This window comes from Onychomys torridus, chromosome 16 (genome assembly GCF_903995425.1).
Source record: "Onychomys torridus chromosome 16, mOncTor1.1, whole genome shotgun sequence".
NCBI lineage: Eukaryota > Metazoa > Chordata > Mammalia > Rodentia > Cricetidae > Onychomys > Onychomys torridus.
Genome location: NC_050458.1, coordinates 62,779,941 through 62,794,250, shown reverse-complemented (window position 1 = coordinate 62,794,250; position 14,310 = coordinate 62,779,941). Strand labels below are relative to the sequence as shown.

Sequence of the window (14,310 nt, the reverse complement as noted above, 5' to 3'; positions counted from 1 at the left end):
TTTTCTATCTGTTTATCTCCGCACTATAAATCCTTCTATCTAATATTTCCTGCTGCTCACACTCAAGAAAACTCTGGGGAGCTGTGGGGTTGGTGGGTAAATGCCCCACACCTGCCCAGGAAAACCTAGACATAATTGCAACTGCTCCCCAGGGAATGGAGAGGCTGAGCGAGGACCAAAGGTCAAATGAAAAGGCACACTTGGCCTCTTGTTCTGCATCCCCAACCTGGCCCAGGGAGGAAGGCAAAGATCATCGAGATTATTAAGTCCTGGATCCCTGATGTCGTAGGGAAAGCAAGAGGTCTCTGCAGACAGAACAACACATCAAGTAAATTCCTGAGCCAGCAGGGCTGAGCAGAGTGACCCACTGATCACCAGGGCTGGATCGGGTCACTTTCCTATCTTTCAATTCTTTTCTCTGGAAGCATCTGCCATTAAGACTTTAGAGTAGGAGTCAGATGTCCAACCTCCAGGTAAGACTTACTTTCAAGTTTCCGGGCTGCTCACTTCCTGAAAGATACTTCCTGAGTTTCCCCTTTAAATAACCAAAGGAACACGGCATGACAATTCATCATCAAGGTAATGAATTTTTTTTATAAAGAAAACGATTGCTGGGTGGTGGTGGCGCATGCCTTTAATCCCAGCACTTGGGAGGCAGAGCCAGGCGGATCTCTGTGAGTTCGAGGCCAGCCTGGGCTACCAAGTGAGTTCCAGGAAAGGCGCAAAGCTACACAGAGAAACCCTGTCCTTGAAAAACAAAACAAAACAACAACAAAAAAATATTCTGTCCAGGGGTCATGACCTGTGGCTTGTTGATTTACGCAGATTCTTGTACTGATCTGTTACACACTTTGGGCTGGGCTCGAATCTCCAGGATAGTTGACAGATCTTGAAGGTCTTATGATGGGGTGACTAGAACGGTAGACTAACTCTGGAGATAAACTGTGGCCTGCATGGGGCCTGGTATGCATAAGTGGCTTGTGATGGTTAGAAATCCCTATCTGTGGCTGGAAAAAATGTCAGAAATGGCTGGAAAAAATGTCAGAAACTGCAAGTCATGCATACAGAAACCTTTGGGAGAATGTATAAACACACAAACAAATGGAGATTTCTGTACATAGTGGGTCCTCAATCGGATGGCATCAGTAGTGTGAGGATAGTGAAAGCTGAGCTCCAGGCAAGTAGGCACTGGGCCTGCGAGGGCAAAGCCTTCAACCCCCAGAACCCACATTGAAAAACCTTACCAGGCCGGTGAGATGGCTCAGTTGACTGATCTTCCAGAGGACCCATGGAGGTTCAAATCCCAGCCTCCACAAAGCAGCTCACAATCATCTGTAACGCCAGTCACAGGGGACCTTCCAGGGCACTGCACACAGGTGACAGACAATAAAACCCTGGTATAATGGTGCTGGAGGAGACGGGCAGATCGAGGGTCCACTGGCCACTCAGCCTGTCCCACTTCACGGACACCATGAGACCATGTTTCCAAAAAAAAACAAAAATGATGGTGCCTAAGGAATACCTGAGGTTGACCCCGGGTCTCCACATGCATGAACAGACATGTATATGTGCGTGCACACATGTCAATTGACAGACACCATGCTAAGCCATGCAGGGCATCCCAATGTGATGTTTAGGATGCTAAGAATATGAGTAGACCTGAGAATTCGCAGCATTAGGGGACCAGAATCAACTGTGCAGGTTTAAAAGCTTCAATTACTCTTATTTGATATTAATTGGATTTTACAGTAATATCAAGCAGATGTTACTGAGGCACATGGTCACCAAAAAATGATCCAACTAAGGACCAAAATGAGGAGCTTTTTCAAAATGTATAGAAATGAAAATAAACAAAAACCAAGGGTGGGTAGATAGATGGCTCAGTGCCTGTCACAGAAGCATGAGGACCTGAGCTCAGGACTCCATCACCCACATAATAACTGGGCAGGGTGGTGTTCATCTATAACCCAGCACTAGGAGGCAGAGCCAGGTGGAGCCCTGGCGCTTTCAGGCCGGGCAGTCTAGATAATTCTGATTTCCAGGTTCAGTGAGAAACCTTATCGGAAAAAATAGAAAGCAACTAAGGAAGACAGGTGACATTCTTTGGCCTCTTCACACATGGACAGACAGACAGACACAGACACACACACACACACACACACACACACACACACACAAATCAGTGTGAACGTTTTCTTGTACATGGGGTGCACTGTTTACGAGTGTCATTTTTAGGGCATCGGTTTTTAAGACTGCTTTTCACCGGTCACTGTGACCAGAACTGTGAACGTGCCGGCAACCTAATTAGCACAATTACAGCGCTAATCCCTGCATTTGTTACATAAATCATGGCTATTATCAGCAAATGATGAGTTACCGTAGTTTGAAGATTCAAGGGTGAAGCTGATTAGGCAAATACTGAAAAAGCAGCCAAGAGAATGGGGGCAAAAACTAGTATCAGCCCCATCATCCTTGGCTGGCGGGCAGTGGGAGGCTGGAGGTCACCTCAGCTGAGCTCTGGACCTGACCACTTCCTGCCAGACACTATCTAGGCGATTAGAGTTCAGGACTAGCTGGAACCAACCTCAAACCGGGTCCTCGTATTAGGCGGAGGAGTCGGGAAAAGTCACTCCTTCCTTGTTCCTCAGGCATGCCTGCCTGTCGTTTTCAACCTCCAGAGGGCGCTGTGTGCTCTGATCGGGAAGCGCAACCCTCTGCACACAGCCGTGAAGCTGCTCTGAAGGTGCTCCTGGGGCCACGGAGGACACATGGTTGGGGTACCTTCCCTTTTCTCCCTCAGTACACCCTGTGGTGTCCCCCTCAGGAAGCAACTCAGAAGTTCCTCTCGTGGGTGCCTGCAAAGGCACACAGGCAATCAGAGACAGATCAATCAAAAGCATGGTTTATTTTTCTATCAAACCCCCAATCCATGTCCAGCCCATGGATTAAAGCTACATCAAGCCATACAGTAGGCCGGGGGTCGGGGGTGTAACAACTTTGTAAGGGAACCCCTGGGCACTGGGGAACAGATGGAAACAAATGTAACAAATGCAGCCGCAGAGGCTCCCAGGAGGTCCTCCGGACGCCCCCTTGCTGTGCTTCTGCAGGGTGCACCTGACACCCCACCTTCATGTCACTCTGGTCTGAAAAGCTAGAACCCTGGTTCACCTCAACTCATAATGATTCAATAACAGCCCAAATGTCTGGATTCAACTCTTCAAGCTGGAACGGAGTGCAAACTATTTGCTGGGCACCGATTAGGACCTGGGCAGTGATTTTGCTGGTTCCAAAAAACCCCCACAAAAGTGCTGTGCAGACGGCTCTCCCTAAGTGTGGAAGGATGCTTTCTGTGGGTTAAGAGAACCGCTTCCTCCTCCGTTTATACCATGTGGAGTCAGCACTGACGGACAGTTGCTGGGCTGTGGGGACAGATGCCAGCTTCTTTCTACAGGTGTAGCCACGGGAGAACCAAGGGCAGGCTCTAAACAGCTGTGGAATTCGCCCCACAATCCACATAGCGTTGTGTCTCCAAGGTGCTCTGGGATATGTGGCCAATGTACGAGATCTGCACAGAAGTCCTGGCAAAAAGAAAACCACCAAGAGACTAGATAAACAGGAAAAACTTCTGTTTTCTTCCGAGTTGGTGGGACAATGCTCCTCTGGGTCCCAGGCACCAATCTTCATGATTACGTAACCAGGCGGCCAGCGGACCTACGTCTAAAAACGCTGTGTCATGGAGTGGCCTTCTGGATCAGTGGTTATTAGCCAGGGATGATTCTACCCCACCGGAGCTTTGGGCAACATCTGGGTATCTTTGGGTACTGAGTCAGGAGAGGGTGGTAAGCGTCCCCAGCAGCAAGTGGAGACAAGGGATGCCATTGCTAAGCACCCACAGTGCACAGTCACTGATAACAGAGAACTCACTGGCCCACAACGTCAACTGTGCCAGAGCTGAGGCACCTCACTCCAATCCTCGGATCTCAAGTGTCTGCTGCTAGAGCCTGCCATCTTTACATTTAACAGTCCCAGTCCCAAGGCGCGTGACTGCCACCGGAGAGTACGCTAGTTAATACTTAGTGCTTCTACCTTGAAAACTAGTCTGTTCTCTAGTCTCAAGGATTCTGACAGGGTCACACGTTTAGTTAAACGAGACCCCATTTCAGGCAGAATATTTCTTTTAATTTTTAAGAAATGGCTTATTTTATGTGTATAGGTGTTTGGCCTACATGTGTGTCTGTGCACTACATATATGCGTGGTGCCCACAGAGGCCAGAAGAATGTATTGGATCCCCTGAAACTGGAGTTACAGACAATTGTGGGCTGCCATGTGGACCCTGGGACTCAAACCTGGTCCTCTGGAAGAGCAGCCAGTGCTCTTAACTGCTGAGCCCTCTCTCTCTCCAGCCTCCAGAACATTATGTTTAACTATTCACTAGGAACCTGGTAACCTATGCAGGGGCTCTGGACTCCACCCCTAGAGAACACTGAGAGTCGGCTGGGTCTGCGCTGCGAGGCAGGTGATGGGTCTGCTCTGCGAGGCAGGTGACGGGTCTCCTTCTAGCTATGTGCCCCTAGTGAGTGTGGGGAGCTCCAGGTGGCCCAGGCTCAGTGAAAAGCCAGCAGGAGAGTGGACAGAACATACCTCATGAAGATCACGATGTTGTGTACCATGATGGCAGGTACCGTGCAGTAGAAACTGTGAACAGCAAACATGGACATGGTCACTGGGTCAAGAACAGTAAAGCAAGAATAACACAATCTCCCAGGAGAACCAGCAGGACTGTGTTGAGGTATACTGTCCAACTATTTGGGGCACCTTCTCTTCCCCATGCCTCCCCTTTGAACCAAAGTACTGCCTACGACCACCAGTTCTGCAACCCTCAAAGTCTCAATGTCCCAAATCATGTTCCTGTTGTCCAAAGCCATCGTATACTTAAATGCTAGAGTCTGCTAATGTTTCAGTGGTTTATCATTCTCTTTAGAAATCCAGCACTTAAGCCACATATCAAATGACATCTCCTCCCCCCAAACTCTCCAGAAAGCCAAAGCTCAGGAGTCCACAGGCCAAATCTGGGGCTTAGGGCAGAGCCAGGGACACAGTCAATTGAGGAGGGCTCTGAATCTCTCCGGGCAGACAGCACAATACAGAGAACTTGTCCTTACTACACATAGGAAGATGGTCCTCCAACCTCAGCCTTCACTGTAAAATTTACCTGGAAATAAAACAAGATCTGGCATCAGTCCGTGACAAGCAAGCTTGGCGTAACAGCATTACTGCTATCAACCACAGATGCTGGCTCCTTCTTCCAACACATGCAAGCCACCTCCTTCCACAGCCTGGGAGCCTGGAGAAAGCACTTCTGACCCTCTCCCTTTGGAGGCCTCTGGGCTTCAGGCTGTAACCCCACCTCTTCCTGATCTGACAACTGTCTCTCTCTTATCAAGCAGTTTTAGCTGTTTCTGTCACTTTCCAATGGTTCATAATCACAGAGCCCACCAGGCCTTCCTCGGACAGAAATGAGAGAAAAGGAAAGGAAGTAAAGCCTTCCCCTGGCATTCCTACAGCACCCACTCTCCTCCTTGGTGTGTGCGCAGAGGCCCTTCAAGAACTTACTAGGTGCTCACTCCGAGGGGGGATGAGCGAGACATTGGTGGTCGTGTATGTGCCGACCACGGCTCTCATGTACTGAACCTGGCTGCACAGGTCGGTCATTGCCACAGAGTAGAAGTTGGAGTTCCTGATTCTCAGGGTGGCCTGGAGAGGGCACAGGAGGAAATGGGTGTTAAGTGTCCCGTCCCGAGGCTGGCAGGCGCCCAACCCAGGAAGTGAGGCCCGGAGTCCTACCGTGACATCAAGCACCACAAGGGAGTCCTGTTTATTAAATGTGACTTTCACCACTTTGATGCCATCGTCGTCCACGAGGACTGAGTGTGGGAACAGGAAGAAAAACACCAAGCCAGATGCCAGGAGACAGAGCAGGATCGACAGGAGAACATACTGTTTACTGTAGATGACAGCACAGGGAGAGTTGGGCAGTCAGCTATCAAGGTCTAGACGGTCATAACTGATGCAAACGGGGGGGGGGGGGGGGGGGGGGGGGAGGTAAGCACAAACTAAGCAGAAGGCAGGGAGCAGGAGAGAAGTTTTCAGTCCATTTGAACACTGCTTACTCTGAGAAGAGACACTGACCCTTTTACTTCCTAAAACATCTGCTCATCTCCCAGGACACCCTGCTTCTCCAGCTCCTTCCAATCCCGTCCTTCCAGCTGACCCTCAACATATCCCTAGCTTCACATTTCTTTTCCCAGACTGTAACAGAGACAGGGACATTTCACTTAAGTAAAAGAACTAAAGGAAATGGGAAGGGCTAGGTAAGGTGCTGTGGGAGAGTGCTTATCTAGTGTGCAAGAGAGTCTGGATTCAAGTGCCAGTATCTATCTATCTATCTCTCTCTCTCTCTCTCTCTCACTCTCTCTCTCTCTCTCTCACACACACACACACACACACACACACACACACACACACACGTAGTAATAGTAAATAAATAAAGGAAACGGGGCAGGTACAAGGACAGACATCTTTTTCAAATAATGAACTGGTGGTCTTTCATAAGAAGGAGTCAGGGACAGAAAGAGGTGTGAACAGATGAGCGCCGGCCAACTCACGTTCTCTGAGGACGCAGCCTCTGGTCACTGTGGGGGATCAAAGCCACCAACTCATTGAGTTGTTCTAGAAAAGCAGCAAAGACTCAGGCTGTAAATCCCACGTATAGGTAGCCCTTCTCTTCACATTTCGCTGAAAACTGCCTCAGCAAAGATCCGTCTGGGACCAGACACTAAAAAGCATATTTTTGGTTGAATGAACAAGAAATAGGCATATATAGAAATAGAAAAAGAAAAAGAAAAAGAAAAGAAAGCCAGGGGAGAGAGAAACATACGCCTATAGAGAATGGTACAAATTATAAAACATTGATCTGAGCTGTCAGGCTTTGGTGCTGACGCTGGGGAACCCAGAGACAAATTCTTTGGCAAAGTCACGGAATGTCTTAAAGCCACTGTTACCTCGATGTTCATTTGGAGCTCTGGAGCATGGCTCCCAATGCTCTTAATACCTCTAAACGCTGGGACTCCCTCAACCCCCAGGGTCCATTTAGTCATAGCTGTTCCTAGAGACACTCCAAGCTCTACTCCTGAGCCTGTGGGTCCCTCCCCACCCCTGGTATTCTGCTGACCTCAGGCTACTGAGTCACCCGAGCCTTTTTTTTTTTTGTAAAGAATCTTCCAGGATAGTTCCTCCACAATGCTGTGTCAGTCGGTAGAGAAACAGCCTTGTCAACAAATCCCACAGCAGAGAAATAAATGTTCGAAACCAGAGAGGGGCCTGGGCGCTAGTGACATTACTATCAGGAACCTGGGAAGTCTCAACGAGGCACTGTCTAGATTGGATTAGGCTGGCCGGCAGGCATGTCTGTAAGTGATTTTCTTAACTGGGTTAAATGAAGTCGGAAGGCTCTCCCTAAATGTGGGTGACACCCGTTTCATAAGCTGGGACTGACTGAAAAGGAAGGGGGAAACGGAGTACACGCATTCCTTGCTCTCTGTTTCCTAGGACTATAATGGGACCGACCGGGCAATCTAAAATTCCGCTGTCCTGACTTCCCCTCAGTGATGGACTATGACCCGGGGTTGTGAAGCAGAATCAATCCTTCTGCCCTAAACTGCTTCTGTCAGGGTATTTTATCACAGCGACCGGAGAAGAAACTAATGGCAGGAATAACAGAGCAGAAGAAGTGAAGAAAAGAAAGGCTTCCAAATATATGATCAAGAGAGGCCTGCAATCTGCCCAGGTTTGTCAGGTCAGCCGAGCTGGCTACAGTTCAGCGCAGTCTGGGACGACGAAGTGGGGGCTGGCTGGAGCAGACACCAGAGAGAGAGAGAGAGCGCTTTCCATGATGGCTGACCCGTCTCACCTGCTGGCATGTAGCCCGCTCCTTGGCATGTGTGACAGGTGATGCTATTTCTCCCAGTGAATTCCACATAGGGGAACCGAGCGATGGCTTCCTCCTGCTCTCTATCAGCCAGCAAGTCCTCCGGCTTGTCATCCTTCTTTCCTTGGCAAAATGTACGTGCAGAGGAGGAATGCTGAGACCCCATGTGTCATCTCCTACACGGGGCGGGGGAAGGATGCGGTAAATGAGCGCGTGTTCGCGTCTCTATCGGGCCACTATAGGAAAAAAAAAAAGTACTAAGTGACAAGTTGCTATCCTAAGTGTGGGCCTGTGTGCCCAACACCTGCACAATTCCTACTGCGGCCCTCATTTTTGCAAGTGTCCTGTGTACACACACACACACACACACACACACACACACACACATATCAGGCCGTCTCTCACTGCTTGGGAAACCCCAACTCCGCCGCCGTGGTCCAGCCAGCCCCGCCGCTTCCTCCCTACCGTTTGCAAACTCTGAAAAGGCAAACACCCTGCACCCCGCACAAACACACCAAACAGGCACCAAATGATTGAAAGGCCTCAGCGATCCCCAGCCTCCTGCACTCCCGGCTGAGGAGGCGGGCGCAGGTCACGGCCCCCGCGAAGAGCCACGTTCCGAGCGCAGAGTCGCCTCCCAGGCCGAGGGAGCGCGGGCGGCCCCGGCCCTGCGGCGCTCCAACTCGGGGCAGCTACTCCCGGGACCACTCCTCCCTCCACCTGCCCGCTCCGGCGACTCTTCCGCACGCCTCCCCCGTGCGCAGGCGCGCAAGGGCCGGCCGGCCGGAGGACGCGGGCGAGCGCTTGCGCCTGCGCTCTGAGCTCTGGTGCGGCCCTCCCGCCCCATAGCCGCAGTGCACCTAGCCGCCGGTGGAGGGCGGCAGAGAGCAGTGGAGCGCTCGGGCGGGGTCGGGGAGAAGGAGCACGTGGCGGGGTCTGGGGGTGAGGCGATGCTCCTCTGCACCCCAGAAACTCTAGGAAAGGCCGCTCACGAGAGCTTCCGGATCCGAGCGCTTCTGTTCAGGAGGAGGACGGCGTCGCCTGTGGCCAAAGTCATTCCCGCTGCACAGGGACTACTCGGAGTGTAATGAAACCCAACAGGCAGAACCTGCCCTAGGTCCCCGCAGAAGATGTCAATGCCTAAGAGCAAGCATATGCACAGTCACTGTGACAGCGGCCCCAGACCTAACTCGGGGAAGCTTCCATCAGAGTCCTGCTAGGCACGGGAATGAAGCCCAAAGCTCAGTTTTGCAAGCTGGTCCTATTTCAGGACTACCATGCACACACACACACACACACACACACACACACACACACACACACACACACACACGTGTGATGGATCTAAAGGGTTCGAGAGAGCCTCCTAAAGCTAAAGTGCCACAGAAGCGAATGAAACAGGTGACCAGGGCTAAAGATGAGGCTGGGAGCCCCATGTGATGGTGCATGCCCGCAATCTCAGCGTTTGAGAGACAGGCAGCAGGGTCGCCACAAATTCAAGGCTAGCCAGGCCATGGAGTCTGAGGCCAGCCAGTAAAGTGAGACCCTGTTTTAAACCAAAACATAGTAAGAAAGAGAAGACTTATTTTGATATTCTGAAACTGGATGAACAAGGAACTCATGTGAATGGAGAGAGGCTAGCCACCTGCTACCTCCCTTACATCACTATAGGAATTGTGGATGGTTCTCATAACTTTCCAGACCTTATCTAACTTTAGCTGGCCACCTTTAGCATGAGCCTTTAGTGTGAAAACAAGAGCCACAAGCCCACTTCCACCTTTGGTCCCCAACCATTCCCTGAAATTTCTTTACACAACTCTTTCTTTGAAAATGTTATACCCCTATATGTTTCTTAGCTCAATAAATCTGACGATGTTGGGAGACACAGACACTCAACTAAAGATATATCGCTCAGCTCCCATTTGTAATTAGCTGATCATGTGATACTGTTCAGGCCAATGAGGGGCAAGAGTGTAGAATTTTTTTTTTTAGGAAACATCATTAAAGGAGATGGAGACCCAAGTGATCCTCTGACTTCCCCTATTTGGACTTTGGGCTTGATATTAAAGATTACAGCAGCCGTATTGTGACCACGAGGCCCTGAGGAATGCTGGACAAAAGGGTAAAAGAAGTCTAGTCCCTGATAGAATACCCAGCTACTGAGTTTTCATGTCTTTACTGTGGGACACAATCCTAACAAATACAGAAACTATGCAAATAAAGAGCAAAGTCTTGGTTTGTTTCCATGGTTGGTTTCCGTTTGGGTTTTGTTTTTGTTGTTGTTGTTGTTTTTGTTTGTTTGTTTTTGTTTTGTTTTGTTTTTGTTTTATTCTGTTCTGTTTTGTTTTGTTTTTCTAGATAGAGTTTCTCTGTGTAGCCCTGGCTGTCCTGGAACTCACTCTGTAGACCAGGCTGGCCTCAAACTCGGAGACACTCCTGCCCCTGCCTCCCTAGTGTTGGGATTAAAGGTATGCACCACCATGCCCAACCAATGGCTTGGTTTTAACTTGTGCACATTACCTAAGCCACCTGGTGTAGGCCACATAGTTTCTATCCTCTGCTCTTAGAGAGGGGGACCCAGAGCTATCAGAGCCCTGTCTGGCTGAGGCTTTCCTACCTGAAGAAGCCTCTGGTAAGTGAATCACCTATAGAATAACTCTGTTCTCCACCACGGGATCAAATGCTACCTCTCAAAAGCCTGTCCTCACAAAGGTGTCCCCATGTGTAGCCTATGCTGGACACACTGTTGGTGCTAACATGCAAATAAGCCTGATGTCCACACTACGGATGGGCATATGGTGGGAGCAGGTAGCGGCAGCTGGGCCTGCCAACTCGAGAGGACGAAGAGCCTCGAACACTGAGAGCCGGGCTACTTCACAATGGGGAAGAAAGGCTGAGAGCACAAAATTTATGGTCAGGAAGAGGCAGGGCTTGGATTAGTGGGCTAAGAAAGGGAGCCTGGAACATCACCAGTGAATCCCGAGTCTCTCTGACCGTCTGCTCCTCAAAGTGTGGCTTGGGCAGATAGACCACACACCTGGGTCAATGTTAGCATGCATCTGGAATCCCAGGGTGCACTAGGCCCTTAGTAAATCTTTGCACAGCTACCCAGCCTGGAGGCTGGCCAGCATGGCCTGAGGGAGTAGCCCCTGCATCTTCCTGAGCCCTTCTTAATTGGCCAGCACATTCCTGAGGAGACAGCCATCACTTCTCACCTGTGTCTAGCTTCCAGCTTTGTCTCACCATCCCATTTATGAGTAGTGGAGTTACTGTAGACGTGAGCTCACCGGGGCTCTCCGGGTGGCCAGGGCAGAGTGGGGCCACCCGAGCATCTCTGAGATCCTAGCCTTCTCAGTTTCTCCACAACCATTTTGGGCCCTAGCACCATAGACTGAGGATAGTGGGGTCCCGAGAGTACTGCTCTTTCTAGAGGCCTTAGAGGCTGGGGAGGGTCTCCCTTCAGCCCCAAATCCCCTTTCCCATTCCCCCTAGTCAAGCTGGATGTTGCAGAGTTCCGAGTTCTGCACTGATGGAAGCTTAGGACTTTGACTTAGAAGTACTCTTCAGGGTACCTCATACTGCCCCTTTGGTTTATCCACAGATGAGAAACCTATGTAAGAGTAAATGACACTCGGGGTTGGAGATTTAGCTCAGTGGTAGAGCGCTTGCCTAGCAAGCACAAGGCCCTGGGTTCGGTCCTCAGCTCCGGAGGTGGGGGAAAGGATTAAATGACACCCAGTAAGAGAAAAACAATGGGACCACTGCTTCCTCCTTGGTGGCCATGACAGAAGGACCTGCCTACTCCTTAACACTTGGAGAACAGAGCCTTAGCCACTCTGCTGAAGCCACTGTGACATACACCCAGACTGAAGGCACACATAAATCCTTTTAAAGGGTTTGTACTACCATGTTTCTCACATGAACCTGAGATCTCTGAGCCCTGAGCTCATGTGTCGCCAAAGTGAAGGCCCAAAGGCAGTTCTTTAAGGAAGGGAGAAAGAGAAGAAAGGAGAGAGTCCTTTGTATTGAAGAACTGCAGCCTCCATAGAGCATGGATGGGAAGCAGCTGGGAAGGAATCCAGATACAGGGAAGCTGATGGCCCCAGCTTTGGTGGTCGGAACAGAGTCCTATCAAGTAACTGATAACACTTCCAAGGTCCCCTAAAGCCAAGCTTCAAGTCAGCCTGCCAAGCCAGGTTCCTGAGCCACTGGAGAGGCATGAGCTGTGTGCAGGACTAGGAAGGAGGTTCCACTTGCATGTGCTGCCACAGATCTAGCTCAGGAGTGAACTGTGAACATCCTAGCTGCAAGGGGTGTTACAAAGCCCTTCCCAACCTCGGGAACCCAGAAGGAATTCTACTTAGAATTGAACTAGAATTCCAATTCAGAAGCCTCCCCCAAGTGACTAGCCTGGAGTTGAAAACCCCTTGATATTTTTAGGTCAGCTTTCCTTTCCCAAGATCCCTCCAATTCTGGGACATGATTTTTAGAGCCCAGGAGGCAGGGAACAGAAAGACCACTCTCGTTTAGTCCGTGGCACACTGGACTTTTGGTCCAGAATCCCACAGGCCTTTCTTCTCAGAGATCAAGTATGGTGGTTTGAAAGAAATTGGCCCCCCAAAAGGGAATGTCACTATTAGGAGGTGTGGCTTTGTTGGAGTAGTTATGGCCTTGTTGGAGGAAGTGTGTCATTGTGGAGGCGGCTTTGAGGTCTCATATATGCTCAAGCCACGCCAGGTGGTTCAGACAACTTCCTGTTGCCTACACAAGATGTAGAACTCCCAGCTCCCTCTCCAGCACCGTGTCTGCCTGCATGATGCCATGATAATGGATTAAACCTCTGAAACAATAAGCTACCCCAATCAAATGTTTTTTCTTTATAAGAGTTGCCATGGTCATGATGTCTCTTCACTAAACTTAACTAAAACACCAAGTATCTTTGCCCAGGTAGGCAGAGCTGCTGCTGGGGCCTGGTGTGTCCAGTGTGTGGTATGGCCACTCCTCTGGGAATTCCTGCCCCTTCCCACAATGATGCTGAGGCTGTGGTCTCCAACCTTCTTCATTAAGGCACCTGGAGTCTGGCCTGTCCAAGCTCCTTCCACAGAGACTCCAGCTCCTCTTGCTCCTACATTGCTTTGGCTCCTTACCAGCATCCAGGAGAATTTACTAACCACCCTTTATCCTACCAAAACATTCGTGGAAAACATTTCAAGGAACTGGATTTGAAAAATTAAAACTACATCACACTAAACAAAGAAATCCGAAGGGCTGGGTTAGCTCCTTGGAAAAGGAACTGAAATTTGGCCCAGCTCCAAGCACCAACATCTTAAGACTCTCTTGCAAAGAGACCTATAGACCCAGGGGATGACCAGCTGGCCTACAGCATGTTAACTATACCCAGGGTTGGGAAGGTGTCATCACTATGTGGTGCTTGGGATGGTGTGTGTGTGTGTGTGTGTGTGTGTGTGTGTGTGTGTGTGTGTGTGTAGTTTTAGGATCCCTCATGGCTGGCAACCAGAGGACCACATGCTCTAAGAAGAATGGGGAACAAACTAGTCACATGTACCATAAATTACTTCCCTTCCCACCCCTCCAGCGCTGGTAGACTATTCCCCAGTGGGAACCATCTTAACAGCTGGCACCCTGGGGCAGGTGTGGAAGGAAAGGCTGCCAGACTGGTGAATTTTAGGAACTGTGCCTGAGGGGCCAGAGGTGGGCTTGCTAGATTTCAACTCCCCAGAGAGTGAGTGACAAAAGTCAGCTAATTTTCCTAGTCAGTCTCCCCTATCCCAGAATTCCTTTTCTTGCTGTCAGGGACAAACAGTGACTAGGCGCACATCTGAGAGTCTTGTGTTTAACTATCAGTGTTGACTGCGGCACCGGATCGTAAACTTACAGGCTCAGCCAGGCAAAGGACCGATGGGGATTCCCGTTGATAGTGGATAGACTAAGGAGTAGGCAGTGGCAGTGATAGCCACGCAGGAGCCGGAGTGGTGCCTGAGGATGAGGGGCCATGATGACCCGCAGGAGGAGTTTGTAAAGGAGAGTCCCTGTCTCATCCTCAGGTGTCCCCCACCCCCCTTCCTTAGTGAGCGGTGGCAGCCAGGTCCTTTACATCCATTGATGCCCTGGGCAAATGCAATAACCTTCTTAGCTGGTTCTCTGACTTGATTCATAAATATGCTAATTTACTGAGGGTTGTTTTTGTTTGTTTGTTTGTTTGTTTGTTTTTTGAGACAGGGTTTCTCTGTGTAGCTTTGGAGCCTCTCCTGAAACTCACTCTGTAGCCCAGGCTGGCCTCGAACTCACAGAGATCCACCTG

At 50.1% G+C, this 14,310-nt stretch overlaps 1 protein-coding gene across 2 annotated transcripts; it reads right to left on the bottom strand.

Annotated features, from left to right (window-relative positions):
• Positions 1-2,886: 2,886 nt before the first annotated feature.
• Positions 2,887-8,755, bottom strand: Tmem106c (transmembrane protein 106C). Of its 2 annotated transcripts, none has more exons than XM_036208249.1 (8): positions 8,504-8,755; positions 7,971-8,224; positions 6,667-6,730; positions 5,846-6,005; positions 5,615-5,755; positions 5,164-5,213; positions 4,643-4,696; positions 2,887-3,578 (listed from the first exon to the last, which is right to left on the bottom strand). In XM_036208249.1, exons 2-8 carry the CDS (start codon positions 8,152-8,154, stop codon positions 3,482-3,484), a joined length of 750 nt encoding a protein of 249 aa, XP_036064142.1. In that variant the 5' UTR covers positions 8,155-8,224; positions 8,504-8,755; the 3' UTR covers positions 2,887-3,481. The 2 variants fall into 2 exon arrangements, with proteins under 2 accessions (XP_036064142.1, XP_036064141.1); XM_036208248.1 differs by having other exon boundaries at positions 7,971-8,164.
• Between the last annotated feature and the right edge of the window lie 5,555 nt (positions 8,756-14,310).

Bases quoted from the DNA above. Each gene is read 5' to 3' on its own strand.
- Tmem106c (XM_036208249.1), bottom strand. From the start codon at position 8,154: ATGGGGTCTCAGCATTCCTCCTCTGCACGTACATTTTGCCAAGGAAAG. The intron at 5,214-5,614 runs GTAAGTTCTTGA...TTTTATTTCCAG, and splicing joins CCCCTCGGAGTGAGCACCTA to GTAAATTTTACAGTGAAGGC. The intron at 4,697-5,163 runs GTAAGGACAAGT...TGCTGTTCACAG, and splicing joins GGACCATCTTCCTATGTGTA to TTTCTACTGCACGGTACCTG.